The sequence below is a fragment of the Acanthopagrus latus genome, chromosome 2, assembly GCF_904848185.1.
Source record: "Acanthopagrus latus isolate v.2019 chromosome 2, fAcaLat1.1, whole genome shotgun sequence".
Lineage (NCBI taxonomy): Eukaryota > Metazoa > Chordata > Actinopteri > Spariformes > Sparidae > Acanthopagrus > Acanthopagrus latus.
In genome coordinates this window covers 13,543,666-13,565,418 of record NC_051040.1, presented here as the reverse complement: position 1 = coordinate 13,565,418, position 21,753 = coordinate 13,543,666, and the positions used below count along the sequence as shown (strand labels likewise).

General features: G+C 42.8%; 2 protein-coding genes across 2 annotated transcripts in view; one reads left to right on the top strand and one right to left on the bottom strand.

Moving 5' to 3' along the window:
* The first annotated feature begins 1,582 nt into the window (after positions 1-1,582).
* On the top strand, positions 1,583-6,486 carry LOC119009805 (4F2 cell-surface antigen heavy chain). Its single transcript, XM_037081418.1, has 10 exons — positions 1,583-1,743; positions 1,835-2,207; positions 3,552-3,710; positions 3,784-3,854; positions 3,936-4,013; positions 4,082-4,140; positions 4,225-4,405; positions 4,858-4,965; positions 5,050-5,109; positions 5,228-6,486. Exons 1-10 carry the CDS (start codon positions 1,714-1,716, stop codon positions 5,633-5,635), a joined length of 1,527 nt encoding a protein of 508 aa, XP_036937313.1. The 5' UTR covers positions 1,583-1,713; the 3' UTR covers positions 5,636-6,486.
* A 2,264-nt stretch (positions 6,487-8,750) lies between these two features.
* Positions 8,751-21,753, bottom strand: part of ptgir (prostaglandin I2 receptor) — a 28,481-nt gene continuing 15,478 nt past the window's right edge. The window contains exon 3 of the mRNA XM_037117570.1: positions 8,751-11,574. Coding sequence (XP_036973465.1) covers positions 11,287-11,574 — 288 coding nt within the window. The 3' untranslated portion in view covers positions 8,751-11,286. The remainder of the gene's footprint in view (positions 11,575-21,753) is intronic.

Sequence of the window (21,753 nt, the reverse complement as noted above, 5' to 3'; positions counted from 1 at the left end):
TTACATCAAGTTTCCCTTTTTCACTATATTTGACATCTTTAATCGACAATGCTATTAACAGAGAAATTCATCATGCAACTAATTGATAACTGTGTTGTTAGAGCCCTAAGTTACTGTAAATCTCAATGACATCAGAAGATCTAGATGTCAAAAACACAAGTGCAAGCATAGTAGTGACTGTATGACAATGTCTCCCAACCAAAATAAAGGTATGTAAGACGTTCAGCGCACAGACTAAGAAGTTATAAAAAGAACTGTCCTGACTCTGACAAGAGGGTCTTCAGGGGGCTCTCCCTCTCCCTCGCTCTCTCCCTGGCAGTCATGGGTTCTCCAGAATGTGTTGAGAGGGTGTGGTGAGGCTCAGCACCTCTGTATTAATTGACGGAGCAGCGCTTATATTGGACAGAGCGTCCTTCTCACCTCCTCACTCCTGACAAGTCTGATCACTCCAGTATTCCACTCAGGTCGGTGCTGCTCAGCTGGGAAACACTTGTCGACACAAAGATAAAGAGGAGAGAGGAGAATAGAAGGACAAGAAGAAACAACCTGGGAAGAAAGGCAAGAAACCTCAGCGAGAAAATGTGAGTAGTCATTGTGTTTGGATATGTAGCGCGATGGCAAAGCGGCCTCACAGCAGGATGGTCCTGGGTTTGAACCTGACCTGGGCAGCTTGAGTCTCAGTATGATCCGGGCCTACTGGTGAACTAAGCAGCGCTTTAGATCCTAATGGCCACCAGAGGGCCCCTGAACCAGCCACTGCTGTCAGGTGAAGCTTGTATCATCTTCAATGAATATTTGTCATTATTGTCTAAAGGGTTTTTCTGGGTTTTATGGTCCTTAGCGATCTGAAAATATCTCAATCCAGACTTTAACTTTATTTGACCAGGACTGAATGATTATCACACGAGTGTCCAGGCCAAGATATCTGCAGCCTTTAGCACACAGAGGTTACAATCATAGATGCTAACCGTAAAATGTATTAAATAAAGAGATCATAGGGGCTGAACGATGTAGTGAAAAAAATCATAAATAGTATAGATATTGTTATAAAAGTCACAGGTTTGGAAGCGAGTGGTATCTTATTTTGTCTGTACCAAACAGGCAGGTTCTTTTATGTCTGAAAAAAAAAATATGATTTACAGGCGGGAGCATTTCTGTAGCACCACAAGGCTTTATTCATAACGGCATGTTGTGACACACTTTTCCACTTTGCCAAATGCCAAATTGTTTTCCACTGTTAAAAGTTTTTCGCCAGTCAAAGTGGGGGTCTAAGGCAAGAGGATGTCAGACACTGTACAGATAGTAAAGCCCGATATAAATATAAATGGATCTGCTTTGAACTTTAAAACATTGTTATATTACATTTTACTTTACATTATAGTTGGTTTATGGAGGGATCGCAGGAGAAACGTGGGATCGTTAATTCTTCCAGTGTGCACATGAACATGCAGATCTAGAGCTCATATTCTCATATATTAGATAACACAACAGGTCATTAAGGCCCTCTCAGGTTTTAGAGACTCACAGTAACTTGTATTACTCCTCCTCTTCTTCGGTGTTAAACACCAATCAGATGCCAGAGATGGCCTGCAGTAGATGAAATGAGTTAAAACACCTGTGTGAGACAGGAAGTAGCAGGGGTCAGGTGGGTGCTGCAGGTCATGGTGGAGCTGCACGCTGAGTGTGAACACCTGTAGCGTCCCTGTGGTTTACATGGAACGAACTGAGGAGAGAGGCAGCACGGTATGAAGACCGAGCGGACAAACACACAAACAAAAACCTTTTTCTATGTTTATCTTAATGAAAGCTGTTCTCTGTGCCCCCACACCTGCAGCCGGGCAGGATGCCTCTGAACGCGGGAGACACCGGGTACGGCAGCGTGCGAGGCTCAGTGCTGTCGAGCAGCGTGGCGGCCTCCGAGTCCTCCCCGCTGCTCATCCCGGAGGGGGAGCCGGAGCCCGGGGCGGTCCACCGCTGGAAGCCCCTGTCCAGGGAGCAGCTGGAGGCCGCCGCGGGGGGTCCGGGGTGGAGGAAGGTGCGCTGCTACCTGGTGCTGCTCTTCTGGCTGGCCTGGCTGGCCATGCTCGCCATCTCCATCGCCATCGTGGTGATGAGCCCCCGGCCGGACGTGACCCCGCTCCGGTGGTGGCAGAAGACGCAGTTCTACCAGCTGCAGCCCGACAGTGAGGGGCCAGGAGGGGTCCAAGGTGAGGACACACTGCCGTCATTAAAGAAAAGACGACGTTTTTATATGAGAGCTGTGTCTAGGTCTCTTATAAAACCATCTCTTTTAGTTGAAGTTCATGTGCAACTGCATTTCTTTAGAAGTGTGTCTGTCTGCCTCCTGGTGGTCCGAGCACACCTGTTCAACAGGTGGTCAGGGGGCCAGATGTGGCCCTCTGACAAGCTCATCCCGGCCCTCTGATCATTTCCTTTGTAGGCAAATAAGCACATTTATTAGTTATGTCTGTTGCTGAACCAAAAACAATACCATAATGATTTATGGTCCACAGATCATTTCCGGAGCTTCACAGCTAAAACAGCATTGTTGCTGTTCTCCCAAACAACTGAAGTAGATGGAGACTTTGTGTTAAAACATTAAACAACTGAGTAAAAAAAAAAAAAAAGTAAAATGGATCCATACAGCGTGTCCTGCCTGCTACAAGTCTACAAGCCCTGGGATCCTGAAGTGATTTGGAAAGATGTTATTTACACTTCTGAAGTGGGTGCACAAGCTCGAAATAACAAGCTGTAAATAACATTTCTTCAAATGAATTTCCGATCTTGGAGCTTCCAGAGACTTGGATTATGCTGGATGAGTTTTATGGAGCCATTTTAGTTTTGTCCCCATTTACTTCAGATGTTGAGGAGAATGCTACAAAGCTGAAATGTTTTGTGGACTTTGAAACTTCACCAGACTTCCATCAACAAGAGGGGGAGTAGACTGTGACTGAATTTTCATTGTTTAGTGAATCTGTTCTGTAACGCAGAGTCTTTATTTCTCTAAAAAATTCCAGTTAAACCCGCACAAACATGTCGACGTACAGTGACCTTTTGTCAGTCTTGTCTCTGTTTATTGCCTGGTTGGTAGCGAAGCCCCGCTCAGAGGCTGTTCATTGCAGGTTTTTTTTTTTTTTTTTTTTTTTTTGAGCTGCAAAACCACACGGCTGATGTAAAAACTGATTAGTCGTGTTCACAATGTATGGGAACGTTTCATTCGACCACAACCTTTGACGATGCTCAATTAGGCTCTTTGATGACCATGAGAATATCAATCTGAGGTTAATATTTTTTTTTTAATTTTTTTTGTACTCTCACGAAAGAGCTGCACATGGCAGGGCGGAAAAATACTTCATATCTCATCACAATGCCTCTGTGTCAGCAGCACACGGATCGTGTTGCGGGCTGCCACATGATTGCAACAAACTATGAAGAACGCTGCCCAAGAAAATAAACTGTTCCTTGATGTCATGCATGAAAAATTGAGTCACTACAGGAAAAAAAAAAATGAGTCATGTTACTGGCCTAGTCTAATGTTTTAATCTCTGCAGCTCTGTGTGAGCAGCTTCCATACTTCAGGTCTCTGGGTTTCGGGGCCCTAATCCTGGCGGGTCTGTTTGACAAAGAGGCGTCTCCTTTAAACGTCACTGGCGAAAGGTTGAAGACTGTGGCTGAGATCCAGCATCTGCTAGCAGAGAGCAACAGAGCAGGTGAGTGAAGGCCTGAGTAAACTCTTTCTGCTGCGTGATCTGATGATTAATGAGTGCTCCGTTGGTCCTGCAGGTCTCAAAGTGGTGTTGGACTTCTGTGAACAGGAAGTCGCAGGAAACCGGCGTTCGAACCTCTCAGCCACAGTACGCATATAAACCTGCTTCTCTGCTCGTGCTACTGAACCTGAGCTCTCAGTGACGCTGGATTTCTGATTTCTTCCACAGCATACACTGCGGTTCTGGTTGGAGCAGGGGGTGGCAGGGTTTGCCATCTGTGACACAGACGCAGCGTATTCAGAAAAGGTAAAATGATACCCAACAATGCAAGCCGCTTCCACAGACCCATGTCTAAAGATGTATTTATATTTCAGACTCTGGTGGAGTGGAGAGGTGTCTTCAAAGAATTCAGCACTGAGGAGGACAAGGAAAGGTACCGTAGGCAATTGTGGACAGACATTTCTGTTCATTTTGAAATGAAGTTCAGAGGTGGTTGTGAATCTGTGTGTGTCTGCAGGATACTGGTGGTGAAACAGACAAGAGAAGTTCTGCGTCCTCTGAACAACATCACGCTGGTGGATGTGGTCATGAGGTCGATTCTGCCGTCTTCACGACACCTCCTGTCTGCCAACGAAGTCGCAGATGCCATAGAGACGCACCTGCAAACAAGAGAAGACGTCATATGGCCCAGCTGGACAGTAAGACCCTGAACACCATGAACTTGGTCTGATGATTAAAGTGCGTCTGATTAATTCCTCATTGGCATACCCAAATAAAAAACAGCTTGTAACAGACGGGGCCAAAATAAAAGTGCCATGACTCATTGGAAACACAATATGCTCTTGTTTGTCAGAATGTGGAATGGAAAGGCAAAGTGTTTCCTCATCCGATTAGTTTTGTGACATTTTGCACCCATTAGTTGAATAATAATGAATGTGGGTAACAAGTAACAACTTATTCTGAGGATGGGATGAACAGTTGGGGACAAATGGTGACTATTGAGATATCTAGTTGACTAACGGACCACATGACGGTTTACAGTGATGTGACCTCACGCTGGAGGAACCTGAATCGGAAAACGGTTGCAGTTTTATCGCGCTTTGTTTTAGACGAGTTTGTCCTCATCCAACTGCAACATGCTCTTTTACAGGTTGGAGGACAAGTATCACGCGACTTGAAGAAATTACTCCTTGTGCTGATGATGACGCTGCCAGGATCACCTGCAGTCCGATATGACGAAGACCTCGACCAAACACAGGTGAAGTCCTGCCTGAGGCCTTGGAGTTTATTAGCCGCCTGTTTCAATTGACATGTTGCCAAATGAAACCTGTCTTCCACACAGAACGTGTCTATGAAGGTCGGCTGGTCACATGGAGAGGCCACAGAACCAGACACTAGTACAGTGAGTAATGGATGCCCTACAGATAAGATGAATGACTATTCTCTATTCATGTAAATCTACAAAAAAAGTAAAAGTACATGAGTCTGGTCTGACACTTGTCCCACCATCCCTCCCTCAGGACAGGGAGAAGACGAAGCGTTTAGCTGTCGCCCTCTTCACCTCCCTCAGTCGCTCCAGAGGCAGAGAAGAAGCTCTCCTGTACGGCAGCTTCACTTTCCTCCCCTTCAACTCCTCCACCAACTCCTCTTCCTCGTCCTCCTCGAACTCCACTCTGGCCTCTCCTTCATCCCCGCCGATCCTGGCCTTCCTGCGCTCCTGGGGTTGCGTCCACTTCCTCATCCTTCTCAACGTTGGCCCAGAGATGAACAGACTGGACCCTGCCTGGGCCCCGAGCCTGCCCGTGGCTGGAGTGTTTGTCACCAGCACAGAGATGGACCGACTGGGGTCCATGACTCTGGACAAACTGGAGCTACGGCCCCACGAAGCCATCGTCATCAAACTGTTTAAGGCGGGAAGCTACTCGTAGAGCTTCTTCTGTTAGCGGTTGTGTGGACATTAAGATTAAGATAACATTGAGATTTGAGTTTTCCTCTCACAGGTTGACAAATGTCTAAAACTTTTTTTTTTAAAGTTGTGATTGGTATGTGCTCAGAGGTCACAGAAAATAAAATGATGGTAATGTCTGGCATCATTTGTTGTCACTAAGCATGTTTTAGTTGGAGTGACATAACTTCAGATATGTAGAATTTTGAAAGAAACGCAAATGAATCCGCTGTGATTGTTGTCATTTGAGATAACTGTCAGCAATCCCCTCCATCTGCTCTACATCACCACACTTGAATGACTTCTCTCTTTTTTTCTTCATACATAATACTGAGAGTTTATTTAAAGGTGCACAATGTTACTTTTTCTGGGCCTCTAAACAGATGGTTTTGCAAACTGTCTCTAACATCAGTTTTTATTTTCTTAAATATTTTGAGTTTGCAAACAATTGAGTAAAACAGTCTTGTATTTGATTTATGGCAGGGTGAGAACAAAGAGGGCATCGCTGAGTTACTAGAACTGTTAAGAAAGCTCCACAGTGCACCTTTTTAATATTTTTGGTGATTTACAGGAATGCATAAATCTTCAGAGAAAAGCTGGAATAATAGATGACAGACATTGCATTGCACTTTTATAGCTGAAATTTCTCTGCAGTACTTGTATATCACCTTGCGGGGCAGCTGGATTCACTAGAAAATGTTTGATTATTACCGACCTCTCTTCAATGATGTCAAAGCGGTCATATAACAAAAGAAGCATTCGAAATGTCACGGTTCTTTTCCAGTAATTCTTCCAAACATGTGGCCTCTGTTATGAACAAAATGAAGCCTCTCTGCAGTGGTGTTGCAATTAATCAGGTTGTCTGAGCATGTGAAATAACAAACCACACTGTGAGCCACATCCTAATTGGTCTTGTATGAGTAATCATGCACTCTCAAAGCCTTTTGTTGAGCAACTGATGTCTGGAAAGCACATTCAAGTTTGCGACTGCTTTGATTTATAGCATATTGCCGTAATCCCTTTTGCCACTATGCTGTCGCTGAAGAGTGGCGGCCTGATGAGAAACTGTGACAGCTCTGGAAGCTTACGTTTGTTAACCACATGGTGGTGCCGCAGTGCCATCACTGCTTTGCTGCTCTTCAGAATGTAAATCCAGGATTCTCAAAGTGCAAGGTGGTGTTAATTGTTTCAAAAGATAGTTAAGCAGGTTTGTAACATTTATACAACTTGTTCCCACATTTCCATAGTCAGAAACTAATAAATGCCTGAGAACAGACCCTTTTTAAATGTATTTTTTGTAGTCTAAATATCTCTCAAATTGCAACATTAGACTATTTATCTATTACTATTTATTTATATTTAGAGTATTTATCCATCAGATAACATGCAGTAAAGACCCTGAATGTATCTGGGAATCAAGAAAAACTAAGAAAGTGAACTGGTGGGTGTGGGGGCTCCTCCTTCACGCTTTGGCAAATCCTGTACCTCATGTTTTTAGATGTTTTCCTGCTCCAACGCGCCTGATGCAAATGAACGAGACGTCATCAGGCTTCAGCAGATCTTCGTGAGGAGCTGTTCATTTGAATCGTGTGTTGGCGGGGGGAGACCCACGACCTCAGGCTTTGGCAACTCCAATATAAGAGACGGGAAACTGATATCAATACACATAAATGAGATTGTTTACAAGCTTCCATCATTCACCTCTTGAATTCAGTGTTGTTTATGTTAAATGTCATTGTGGTTTGCTTGAGCCTCTTTTGTGCCCAAATACGCCAGCACGTTCAGCTGTAAATATTTATCTGTCAGTAGGAACACGTTGGCTTTCAATCACTCTGAATCACACATCTGTGACACATCTTTGAAGCGATCACAAGTTAGAAATAGTTAGAAATATCTCTCTCTCTCTTTCTCACACATGCGATTTACAGTTTTGTGCTGTCAGGTCAAAGTCTGCATCATTACTTCTAATTGTGAGGTTGCAAATGGATAGTTAATTCATTGCAAAAAAAAAAAAAAAAGGCTATAGAACATATTCACATGGCGGCCATTTTCACGGACGTCACGGTCAAATACTGCTCTGCTGTGTTCCTGGTTGTAAGTCCATTATCATACTTGTATCGTTGATTGATCAGCAGCTCAAGTGACAATTGGTAGTGAAATTCTGGAGGGAGATCAGGCCAAATTTCAAGGAAAAACAAAAAAAAAATGACAACCATAAGCTACCCTAACAACAACTAACGCTACCATTGAGAACTTCTGATATAACACTACTGTTTCATCACACCCAGCGAGATTTTCACTGTCAGGCTTAAATAAATGTTAATATCAATATAATGTGGATGAAATCATGCTGGATAGTGAAGTTCTGGAGGGACATTACTTACAATACAATACAATTACAATACTTCATTCCTAGCTGACCTTACTGTTTGATAAAGCTACATGACATGTTAAAAGTGTAGATGAATTCTGAAATATGAACATTTATTTTCAGCTCGTAAGTAATGTTAGCTAGGAAGCGTTTGAATGCTAACGTTAGTTGTTGTTTGACAGTCGCTAATGGTTTCCAAATGTGTTGCGTAACCTTGAAGTATGGCCTGATGTCCCTCCAGAACTTCCCCATCCACCATGGCAGAATAGCATTTTCCCAACTTCCCACCCTGAGCATGACATCAGAGGAAAATGGCTGCTGTGTGAATGTGGCCTAAGCCCTCTTAAATGACATGCAACACAGAGTTTGAGCTCTAAATCTCAATGTTGCTGTTCCTCTTTTTCCTCCAACGTAACTGAAAATACCAGAACATATTTTATAATTTGTAACTTGATGACGTTTTCCAGCATCTCTAAGGGGGCTACAGTAATACTGCATGTGAAGCAGATGTTCCGCCTGCAGTCAGCACTGACATTATGGCTGTAACAAGACAAAAACACATGATTATCTAACTTAAACACAATCGTCTTCTGTTTATCTTGTCTCTGCTTCCAGTGCATACACTGTAAATGTACACCGGGTCTCATGGCACTCAAGAACCTCACATAGGCTGAGATGGAGCGCAGAGTTTTTAAACATCATACACAGACACACATCGTGAGAGATCGTTGCATTTATTAATACTTTAACTCACATGAACAAAATGTGTGCCATATAATGAATACCATCTTTTTAGTCTAAAAATGTACTCTTTCATTCATTTTACTGAACAACTCAAATACTTTGAACACCAAAAAAAAGACCAAATGTGCGAGTCGTAATGTGACTTACCTCGGGTCACGCATGACTGAGCGTTTAAGGACAGTAAAGCGAATCAACGTGAATGTGCAAAACAAGAAAAACTGAACTCAAATCCCCGTCTCTGTTAAAACCCTTTAACATCGGCACGACACAGCATGAACCAAACTAACTCGAGTGTAAGGATACACAACATTACAGTGCAGTTTAAAAGGCATAAATACACTATATTTAAAACGCAGTTACAGCATTAAAAAGTCACAGCAACAACAGCAAAAGACTATTTCTCACAGTGCATTATGCAGCAGCAGAGTTTTTTCGAATAGAAAGACACATTCACAGACAATCATCATCATAGGTAGCTTAGAAATCAGTGAGAAGGAGAAGGAGGGGAGGGGAACACATTCATGCAATACATTGAGAGTTTTAATTTTACAACAGGTCGTTCCTGCTTGAACACCCAGAAAGATGAGATTCTAATCGATTAGTGTCTATACAATATGTTCATATTCATATTTCATTCTACCAGCAGTCTGTGCTGCAGGTAAACCGTGCTGTGTGCAGGGAACACGCCTCAAATATTTGAGCTATGTCAACATACAGCACTGCAGTATGAGTCCGATGATTATCACAGGTACAATGTAAATACAATGCATCCGGACACCAGACTTGCACTTTATAATAGAGAAGTAAATAATAAATTCAAGACTTGTCTTTAAAAAAAAAAAAAAAACAAAAAAAAAAACATTGTTTCAATAACGCTACTGGTGCTGTTCTAGAGAAGCCAATTCTGGTCTGTCAGTCCACCACTCTGGTCCCGACTGAAATGTCTCAACATGAACTGGATGGACCAAAAAACGAATATTCAAGCAAGTTTTATGACCAACATTAAAAACAGCAGTGGAGGAGTGGAGGAGTGGAGGAGCGCAGTACATGTTGCGTAAGGTAATCCCAATGAAGCAACATGCCAAACATGTAGATCCACTTATACAACTTAAGTGTCCATAAAATACTGTCAATAATGTGCGTGATAGAATATTAATTCTCTGGTCCTCACAGGATATCTTCAATTGTTTAAGAGCAGGAGAGGATAGATTTCCACGTGTCATAGTTATCTATGGTGCCAAGAGGGATGATTAGTATCAACTTTCACTTTTTTCTTTCATCGACATCCCGAAGTCAACATTTGAATCGGTCCAAAACTTTAATTCATGACTAAACATCCGCAAAACCGATGACATTCACCTCAGCTGTACTTTGTGTTTTATCTGATGGTGAATATGGTAAACATTGTATCTGCTTAATATCCTCATGTCAGCATTGGCATTAGAGCTGCAACTAATGATGATGTCATTGTTGATCACGCTATATATTATGCTCTCAATTAATCAACTCGTTGTTTGGTCTATAAAATGTCAAATAATTTATGCAAAATGAAAAAATGCTGATCATTGTTTCCTAAAACAAAAGAGGACGTACTCAAGTGTCTTGTTTTGTTTCCCCAACCCAAAGATATTCAGTTATCGAGAAGTAAAGAAACCAGAAAATATTCACATTTAAGAAGCTGGAATCAAAGAAATCAAATCAAATACACAGAATCATTATATGATTAGCAAAATGTTTGGTTGAGTAAACAGTGGACAACTGATCTACTAATCTTTGGTGCTGCTTGTCATTGTGAGCACATGACTTTGGCCTGTAGCTCAAAGCACCTCTGTGCCAGAGTTAAGCCTTAGAAGGAAGGTTAGCGTGACATCGTGTTCAGACGTGATCGACTATTCTAAATCGTGACCTGCGAGTGGTTTATATTTAGATTCATGCTGCACCTTGTTACCTTATTCAAGTGACAACCTGTCCCTGAATAAAATGTGTCTCAGATGTATTATTATCATGGACAAGGGAAATAGTTTAACAACGAAATAAACCGTCATCTTCATGTTGAACGTGAACTTCATCGCTGTAGCTGTGGACAATCTATAAATCAACAGATACCTGGCAGTGTCTTAGAGAAACAGACAGTATACATTGATGCGTATAGCTTTACCCGAGTGCATATATTCTGATTTGACAGGATATGAATCATAGGCATGATATGGTTTGATGCGTTTCTTAGTGCTACGTTACAGTGCTGTTTGCTTTATGGCACAACTCTCCTGGTAACTTTGAAACAGTTTCCATCAGTCGATGAAGTTTAAAGACTTAGTGCAATCATTTTCCCCCCAAAGCGAGCTCATAGGGAAACTGTAACGGCAACGATTTCCACTGTGACACTTTGTTGTCAAAGTCTTGGTGAGTGGAGAGATCCGGTATGCAAATGTTCAAGTTTCATTTGACAGCTTTCCTCCACCGTTTTATCCGACGCGAAAGTCTCCCAGCTCTCTGCACAGCTGAGGGTGTCTGCTGGGTCACAGAGGTAAACTGGCGTACATGCTGCTCTGCTGAACCGTCACAACCGGGGGGTTGCGCTGTATGTGATTGTCAAGCGGTAAAGACAGAGCACAGTGTGCCGTCGTCTTCACCGCTCCTCGGCTGAAGCGGCAGCTCAGCAGGGAGCAGAGGTGGCGAAACACGGACTTGCGGCAGATGATGAAGACCCAAGGATCCACGATGGGGTTGAGGGCGTAGAAGCGGAAGGCTGTCAGGTTCTCTTTGTCGCCACAAAACGGGTGGATGGCGTTGATGAAACCTGCAATCTAAAGAAACAGAAGTGAAGGTTAGACACAAGGTCCTTGGTTATGAATGTAAAGAAGCCTATAAATGGTTAAGGGCTGTGTCTTCTGCAGGCAGGACAGTCTGACGATCATGTTGCAGACACATTCGTGGCCTTCATTGACCTCTTCTTAGCCAGAGCAGGTCTGGTAACATAAATTACCTGCTTCACACGCACACATCCTGTGAAGCTTTGTCTCAACATCCATCCTCTCTCGTCACCATCTGACCTCAGCCTTTGCGACTCATCTAGAATAATGCCGTCATGTCTTCAACTTCTCTACCCACCTTGTTTTTCCACATTTCTTTCTTTCCTCAGCTTAAGCTTTGCTGGAGTGTTGTCGTAAAGTATGGTACCTTTAGAGTGCAGTGTAGTAAACGTTTTGTGCTATATGCTATCTGACTCTCGTCTGACACCGATACATATGGAAAGCCTCTCAGCATAATGTTATTCAACACATTAAAGCCCATAGGGAATCTGATTATTTACTTTACAGCACTTAAAGTCAAAGCTATTAGGCAAAGCAAGGCATTGTACACCCACAGGGAACCCAAAGTGTTGCAGCCGAAAGCACAAGGAAGACATTATTAAAAAATCATAACATGCATATAGGACCAAACAATGAAACCAAACAGCAGAAGCAGGCAGAGTAACACGGCTAGGCGGCAGGTTTTAGCTCTTCTGGCAATTTGTTTAATGTTTGAGTAGCAATGAAGCCAAAAGCAGCTTCACTTTGTTTAATGTTGACTCTGAAATGTCAAAGTTTGAGGTTGCTGTTCACATGTTGCAACATCCTTGGTTAGTTACATGACATTAAAGGAACTATGTGTGTTTTTGGGGATCGATAACAAAATGAGTAACCCCATGTGACTCACACCCAAACAGATAAATGGACACAGATTGAAATGTTACGTGGACTTAAATGAAACGGCCAGTCATCAGCTCATCAGCTCCAAAATAAGAAACACTTATAGATGACATTTGACTTTTCAGACAACTGGCAGTCTCTGGTAAATGGTAAATGATTCTTGATATTATTTTTGTCCTTTTATAGACAAAATGATCAATGAAAGAATCAATGTATTAATCAAATCTTCAAAAGGTAGCTTGTTTACTGGACAGGGTTTTGGTAACCGGTCGTCCGACAAGATGAAACATCTCATCTGCTGGACAGAGTCACATCAAACCCGATTCAAGCCTCTGAAACATCGTGATGGAGTTGTCGGCACTTTGGTGTTAAAACCAGATGAGAACACATGACTGTGTGTTTAGTATCAGTGTCAGTTGAGACTGTGGTTCATCATGTTATGCTTGGCTCTAACGAGAGTCAACATCCGTCTCTTTGTACCAGTAAGACACGCTCTGGGGGAAGCACGCCTTTGATATTGCAGAAGAATCCTGAATACAGATGCAGACGAAGCTACGCGACAAAACCACAGCCTTCTCCTGCATCGACCTATAAGGTATGACAGGCCGCAGACAGGCGGTCGAGACAGCCACAGCTGGCGACTCATCCGTCCTGTGCAGAGAGAGAGAGCGAGAGAGAGGCAGCAGCTGGCCCAGGAAGCCTCTCTGTCACCTCGCTCCTCTTCTCTATCAACAATTCTCCATTTCCTCCATGAAATATCCAACAAACAGTGGACTAATTAATGGCTCGTGCTGATTGAAAGCTTTAGTGCATTGGTGTAAATGTTTCCTTGTTGCTAGGGTCTGGACTGAAAACTAATAAGCAGGAGAAGGAGCGAGCTGTGGCCAGAGGGAGCGCGACCAGAGCCAGGCCAAACTAGACTGCCGCTGGGGAGCAGACACGGGGCTGGCTACGTCCGCTCCACGCTCATTAACGGGCTACACTCACACGGATGTGGTCGCTCACGTATTGATCTGCAGATACGCCCACGAGGGAGACAGAGACAATCCCAAAATGACAACTACAACAACTTGTTCCTAGGACACATTGAGCTCACTGGCACAGTAACAGTGAAACCCCGGAACAGTGTTGTCATCTGTGATGTGTCACAAACTGTCAGAGAGCTCGAACATAACTCTGCCCAGATGTTCTTGGCTTTTTAGGGAAGTAATCACGTTATTTGAGGCTGTGTGAAATGTCTTGGATTACACAACCGATGTCAGAATGAAACATGACTAATTCTCGCTGCTTCCAGAGGCTTGATCCGCAAAGTATTTATGCATCGTAAAAAATGTTTTCTCACACACAAACACACGCAGGGACACTCATAATGAACACGTACCCAGATCGGGACAGCGTGGCCTCAGTTTCCCCCAAACACACTGTCCCCCAAGAAACTGTTGACTGCGATGAGAAACCAATGACACGTTTCACAATCTGACTGGACCCACTTCTTTGTCAAACTGTCAGTCAACCTTCTCCATCATCAGTTATTATGTGTATCTGTATGACTGGCACTGAACTAAAAATATCTCAGGGTTAGGGTTATGGTTATGGTGAGTCTTAAAGGAATGACTCATTAGATCCAGTTAAGACTTAAAGGTCCTGTGTGTAGAAGTTGGAAAGGATCCATGAGCAGAAACAGAATAAAATATTCATAATTAAGTTTTTATTCATGTATATAATTAGATCAAGCAGGTCCTCCTCTTACGAGCTTGTCATGTTTCTACAGAAGCCCAGAGCGGTCCAACCAAACGCTGGCACTAGAGAGGACCTTTCAAGTTTTCGGTGGCCATTGTGGCCTTACCAAAATGTTGTACACAATGTATGGTACATTACCACACAGCCTGAGGTACAATCACTGCGGTAAACACCCCAAAATACCGTACAAGCCTCTTATTACCACAGGAATTCACTAAATGTAGTACAGTACAACAGGAACATGAAGTACAAGTACTGCAGACATTTGATGGTATTTTTCACCATAGGAAATATTTGGAAGAGGCATTTGCAGCTTTAAGAAGTGACCAAGCTTTTTTGTTAGCAACGTGCTGATAATCTGTAAATTTGTGGCACTGTCCAATAAAAACTTAACCATCTATATAAACAGGAAGTCACTGTAGCATCAGGCTAGCGGGCTGTAACATAACATCTGAAAATGACAGTTTTTAGGCTGTCAATCTACTAATCTTTTGTAAATATGTATTACTTTGTATTATTTATATATGCACACATGGGGGGAAAGTGTCAGTTGGAAGTGTTGATGCAGTTTAGAAAGTGTAGGAAAAATCACATCATGCTAACCTAGCCTTTGCCAAACTCAGTTGGTGTGATGTTTGTTACTGCAGGTAAATCATGTTGAAATGCAACTAAAATCTTCCCAATTTACCTCATGCAAGATGCTTATCATCAAATGTACCTTTTTCATACCACCTCTGCTATGCCTCGATCTAAGCGGCTCAGTCTAGGATACAATATTAGCTAACATTAGCTTTGTCAGAAGCTTCTGGTGGCTGTGCAGCAGCTGCATCTGGTAAATACTGGGTGTAGGGCTGCACGGTTATACAGTTATATTATCAAAATTGCAATGTGGTTGAAGATAACATCCAAACCACAGAAGGTGATAAAGGTAAAGATGCCCTGACCTAAAAAATATTTTTCTCATGATGTAAGAAAACATGTTTGTTTGGTTCAGACCCCAACGAATGTCAAAATTTTATAGCTTTTTCAGTGAAAATGAAAGCTGTTATGCAAATAAATGATCATTCCTCAATGGATTGCAGCCTGTTTTACTTAAGTGATGCATAAATCTTCACTTTAATTATGACAGGACTAAGTTCCAACTAAAATGAAATTGGAGTTTTTGCCAGATATTTGCACACTGATGTTAAAAGCCTCAAAAACAACGACAGATGTCCTTTTTTGACCGCAGCCTCTCTCACGACAAGACTTCACGGCACTATCAACTGTCTCGGCTTCTGACCAAGAAAAAGAACTTAGCCTGGCACAAATCTGTTATTTGAATTAATACTCGAGTCAGAAATTAAACTGAGGCCTACTGGCATTAAAAGCACTTACAAGCACGGCAACAAATGTCTCCTGTGCTCGGCCTGCCGCGATCTTACACTTTATTCATCTTGCGGTGTTGCCAGAAACATTTCAAACAGACGCACATCCTCAGACACACTGCCATCACCCGCATTCTCTTTGTCCTGCTCCACATTACCACCCCTCGCCCTTGCTTCTGTTCCTGCATGCCACCCTGCCTCTTATGGTCCTCTCAGCAGACCTCGAGCCCCGCAGAGAGGGACACTAATCACAGGCTGTCGTCCACAAGCACCGCAGGCTGTGGGGCCAAAACTGATGGGATGTCAGGCTCTCCTTAAACAGGAGCATATTAATGTATCAGCGTGTGGATGAAGAGCAGGCCAGAAAGGGTTCACAGCAGGCGAGGATCGGCGCAATCGTTTAGGAGGACAGAGATATTACTCCGTTGCGGAAAGCTCTGAAAGAACATATCGTGAGATTGCTTGTAGAACGAAGAGAGCAGAGGCCGATCTGTTCACACCTGCACAGTATAAACAGATGCACACAGTGCGCTCACAGACAGATGGATACACTGCTGCGTCTCATGCAAACACATTCATCCATCGCTGTCTACTCCTCCGTCTGTACCCGCCTCGCATCTGAAACTGAATGTCAAACGGAACTGTGTTTTAGTTGCGGAGACATTTCGCCTTTCATCATTTATCACTCATCACAAAACATCTACAAAAAAGCAAAATGTGCCGTCTGATTTGCTCTAAAAATGCTAGGAAATCGCGAAAAATAGATATTCAGTTTGTTATCACACAACTCTCTAATCTTGTTTCACATCTCAAAGCATTTTCGCTTCATATTTAACATCACGTCCTGGTGCCTGACTCTCCTCATGTACCTGGACTCAGCTGGTGTAAATGGGTACATCCTGGCAGAGACACATAAGATGCTATTTAGGGCTGATGACTGCCGTGTCTTTCAGGAAACAGACCACATAATGGATGTCTACACTCTACCAGCCATTATTTTCCATCTTGTTGGTCCTTAAGGACTCTCCCAACTTCCCTTCTTCCTGATCCTGTTTCACTTTGGGATCATTACACGGGGATGAGAGGAGGCAGCGCAAAGGACTGCCGACAGCCGTGAGTAACAAGGGAGAGAGAGAGAAATGCTGCAGTGTTGCGCGAGTGTGTAAAAGGAGTAGTTCAAAGTTTTACGCTTAAGTGCAATTCCTCCACGAGTAACACTAGGAAGACTGATATCTACATCTTGTGTGTTAAACCTGTGATAATGGATTTATTGTCAATTTGTTCACAAACGGTTCCTTATTTACACACGCTGCATTTGTTTAGAGTCCAGTGTTCAACCCTTCAGCTGTCCTGTCAAATTAAGTCTGAAAAAAAGCTGAGCCGAGGAGAAAGGAAGTGCAGCATGAGGCGGTAATTCTGTGTGGGATAGTAAGAGCAAACACCACATTACACATTAATATGATGTATTACTAACACAAAAATTGGTTATGTCAGCTTTAAGTCAGGGGATGGTGTCAGGAGGTTTTTTTTTTCGCAATAAACTCTGGTTTTAGAGGGAGTTGCTGGTTCTTGAGGGACAAAATTCTTCATCCATCCTTGATTCCACCCGATACTCCTGTCACTGCTAACAGCTCGGGTTTCCAGACACTGTTGGTTGGTAAAGGGTTTGGTTTTGTTCTCCGTAAAGCCAGGATGATATCAAACCTGGCATCTGCACTGTGATGCAATGTCGCAGTTTCCGCCGTGGGTGAAGAATCGTGAATTTGGCCCCCCACAACCCACCCCACCCATTTTTACTGTTTCACGATGATTCATTGACCAAAAAACCTTCACCATTCAGTGTGGTCTAATGGTTCAGATGATAAAAATGTTAATTTACTCTGGCTTCAATATGTCATAATGTGCTCACAGCTATTAAGTTTTACAAGCAATAGCACCTCATTTTGCAATTTGTGTTGCCTGTTGTGCTCCCTCCCAGGCAACCCATGAGACCTGCTGACACTAATCAGGGATAAAAAGTCCTTTACCGCCTCTGCATAGTGTATTTGTTTTAGTTTACAGGTAATCCTCATGAGGAAACACTTGAAAGAGAGAACAGTGCTCTTTGTAGTATATGGGGAAATTATCCATTGAACTTAATGGTTCTCTGTTTATGTTGGATTAGTTTTATGATATCATGTATTACAGCCAAATATCAGGGATAAGGGCATTAATAATGCAGGAATTTACTTTGGAATTTTTTTGTTTGACTTCATTGTGGACCTCCCTTAACCAAATCTACGCCCTTCTTCAACAGGACTGCAGGAGGTGTCTTACAGTACATTCAGAGGCTGTTCAGTTTGGTTTTACCATCCGGCCTGAGTGCTCCGATCTCAGGTGGACAGCCCCGGGCCCGTCAGTTCACCCCTGGCATTATAAACGTCTCCAGTGACCGCTTGTGATCAGATCTTGCTTCCCAAGATACAACATTTTCTACGCGAAGAAAGACACATCTTCATGTTTAACACTGTGCCGAATTAACAAGAAGGCCCAAACAGTTAAGAATTTGTTGTAGACAGCGTTTCACAATGTTTTAAATTTTTCTCCACGACAAAATCTCAAAAGCCATTTTCCTCTCCTCATTTTTTGCAACTCAGTCTGAAGGTACAGTTCAGAGAAAGTGAAGCCTCTTTACATTCACTTCATGTCTGTGCAGCATTGTTGCTGCTTGTGACAAGGAGCTGTCCAATTTAGCACATTGATCCAGAATTCACTGAAATTGACTGGATTTGTGAGAAATGAACAATTTGAACCTTTTCTCCCACAAGCTCCATCAACGGGTGCAGCATTGGGTGCCGAGTGGAAGCACAAAATCAGATACGTTTGTCCTCGGGCGGTCTGACCACGCTAACCTCCACCCCACGCTCAGTCCTCGACGGACCGATAGAAACGCTTGCGGTGAGTCATACCGTGCAGACATTAATGTAAAGGTCAGAGCGTTTCTAAGCTGGGGGAAAATTTTACTGATCCATAATCTGCAGTTTGAAAAGTTGATGAGGAGGAGGTTTGTTTCATCTGAGATACAGAACAAGATACAGAAAGGAAGAATGAGTGGGTGTCAAGAGCGTTTACATGCATCTGGTGCATTTGATCAATTTGTTCATTTATGGTAATTCCTCCTCAGGAATCTAATGTATCCTGAAGACATTTAAGTCAACCACTGTTAAGCTGTTGATCTAGAAAGCGTCGCAGACCTCATATAAATGTAAATGTGTTCTGTTTCAGGAGCAAGAAAGCATCAAATGTTGATGAGGGAGTAAAGACGATCTGTCTGTCTAAAGACAAGTTCCATCAGGGGAGTTACCCTGTCTGGACGTCCATTAGTGACTTTCCTTTTTAAGAAGTTCCCCCCGAGGCTGCGGGTGAGTTACCTGGAGCTATTAGAGCTTTATCAGCAGTGTGCACAATGGACTGTGAGAAAAGCAGAGAACAGTCATTATTCCTCCAATCTGGGAGGAAACATGACCACAGAGCACGCAGAGAACAAATTGTTTCACATGCACACAAACAAACACACACGCACACACACACACACACACACACACACACACACACACACACACACACACACACACACACACACACAAACACAATTCATTCCATTCTGCTATAAATCAAGCATGTTGTTTTGCACTTAATTTCTCATGGTTTTGGGTTTAGTTGATTTATCCTGCATTCCAGATAACTTGGAACTTGAAAATGTTCGATCACCTCCTTAAAAAAGCTTCAGCGGAGCGGCACTTGAAGTTGTAATTCCTACTTGCAAACTTAGGGCAGATCCGTCTACCTCGACTTCATGGGGAAGCAGCTGTCTGACTGGCGGCAGTATTTGCATTAGGCTGATGAAATAGAATATTTACATACGTTTACAATGTTGTAATGATTTTCCTCCTCTGTTTTGCTGCGCACACAGGCTGCACTGCTAAGGGTTCAATTGCGTGTGTGAGACATTATTTTGTTACAGTCGTCCATGTTTTTTGTTAACTTTTGCTGTCATGCACCTGGAACGCTTGGAGCAGTAGGAAGTTGGAAATTTCAACAAGGAAATTCCGACCTCTGACGTTACCTGAACTCATCATTAATCCACGTGTGTTCCTTCATGTGTTGTCAGTTTGTTCCCGATCCTGTTTTGCTCTTTTCTTCACTGTCTTTGCTGCTTCTGTTCCTCGTCTAATCCTGGTTTGTGCTGAATTTTATTATTTTCCTTTGGTTTCTTGCTTTTGTTGCCCGCCTTTTGTTTGCTTTTTTTGGATTCAGTTTGTTATTGGGGCTCACATCGTCAGTTTGTGAAAAAAATAACATAATACAGTACAGCACGTACAGATACAGTCTTTATTTTTACGCAATTTTTCTCACAAGTAGTGTGAATCTACAGCTGTCACTGCACTTTTGCATGACAGTGCATGCATGACAGTAAAGAAGAAGTGGAAATCAACTGTGAAAACTTGCCATCTTAGAAATAGGGCAAAATACACGCGGTGGGCTGATATGTGTCAGTATAAGATAAGAATAGCTTTACTTAGTCTGTGCTGCAAAACCGTGTAGCTCTTGCAACAGACACTCCAGAGGCGTTAACCACAGTTCCTCCTCAACAGAGATAAACATGCCCGAGCCCTGTGCTGTACTGTACCTACTCAATGTTGCTGATGTCTGGTGATGCATGGCAGCGTCAGCGCTTTGAGATCAGTGGCAGGACCAATGAACGCGAGGACCAACGAAAATCATCGGGCGAAGTCACGTCCTTTGCCCTGTTCCTTCGCGGGAAAAGGAAGTCGCAATCTCAAATTGAACCCAACAGCTTGAATTTATGTGATTATTGTTGACTCACACTTGTGTTTAATTTCACTCTTGGAGCCGATCAGTTATCTTAATGTCAAGTTTGCGGTGCACTTCCTGACACGGAGAGCCACCTGGACGGCAGCCACGTCCCTTTTTTTTTTTTTGAATTCCTGTGCACACTTCATCATCTCATTTGCCAAGAGTTGAGCAAAACTCAGCATTATAGCGTTTATTTTATTTTTTATTTTTTTTTTTGTTGGCAGTGAGCGACATCCGCTTGAAAGCTTTCTGTTGTTTTGAAATCTGGGTTCTATTTCTGTGGGTTTATTCATCATTTTTATCCGTTAGGACAACAACTTCATTACGGAGGTCTTGAGTTGTGATAACATCTGCAATAACATTATTGCGAGGGCAAAGGCATCAGACAACTATTGCTTTAAACCACTTTTTTTGGAGGTGAAAACAAAAGTGGATGTACACAAAATGTCCATCATCCCTGTCCACTGCATAGGAATACCAAGGTTTTCTTTTCAACTCTAGAAAGATAGTTTGTGTACAGGGCTGAACTGGTGATCCAGCCATACTAAATGGTCTAGCTTAATGTCTGACTGCTAGTATTTGTCATCCAGGACTGTATGGATATGATCATAACACACAGCTGAGGTTTTCAAAGCCGGCCTCCCCGAGGGGGCTCCGAACAGTTTCAGTGGAGGTTTGGTGAATGGAAGTGGAAAAAATTACTTAAAAAAAAACCAAAACAAAACAACATCCCAGAGAGATCACGAGTTCAGAGACATTGAAGTTTTGGGGACTTGTAGTATTCTTCTGACTGATCTTTTCTGGATTTGGTTTCATCTGAAGTTATGCCAAACTGCAGTATTTGCCTATCTCAATTTCTGCTCTTCCTTCAATCAAATAACGTATTCCGATCAAAGAGGCATTTGGGAATTGTGTGAAACTAAGAAAGCAAACCATGCTCGGATGAGGGGGCGCCTTTTCCCAAGCTTTGCCGGAGGGGGGTCCACATCTCGGACTTTGAAAATCGTGGACACAAAGTGATTATAGCCAAAAACAACAAGCAACGTAAATACGAGCTGAGTTTTTTTGTTTTTTTTTTACTCTTTTCCTGTCATTCTCCTTCCAGTCACTATTCAGGGTACATAATCTGTGAGCTTAGATTTCTGTTTTGGCTGCTTAGAGCTAAAGATATCCTAACAATAGTGTAGTGTTGTAACAAGATAAGACTGGGACTTTTACTGTGGCTCTACCTGCTGTCTATGTGCTGCTATTCAGTGTTACTGCTCTGGTTAGCGGCTCGCTGCTTTACTGAGTAACACTGTAACAGGACAGGACAGTCAGCATCAGACAC

What these genes read in the sequence shown, in the direction of transcription:
- LOC119009805 (XM_037081418.1), top strand. Translation starts at nt 1,714, where the DNA reads ATGGAACGAACTGAGGAGAGAGGCAGCACG. An exon ending in ACGCAGCGTATTCAGAAAAG is followed by an intron (nt 4,014 to 4,081) that starts GTAAAATGATAC and finishes TTTATATTTCAG; the next exon opens with ACTCTGGTGGAGTGGAGAGG. An exon ending in TCATATGGCCCAGCTGGACA is followed by an intron (nt 4,406 to 4,857) that starts GTAAGACCCTGA and finishes GCTCTTTTACAG; the next exon opens with GTTGGAGGACAAGTATCACG.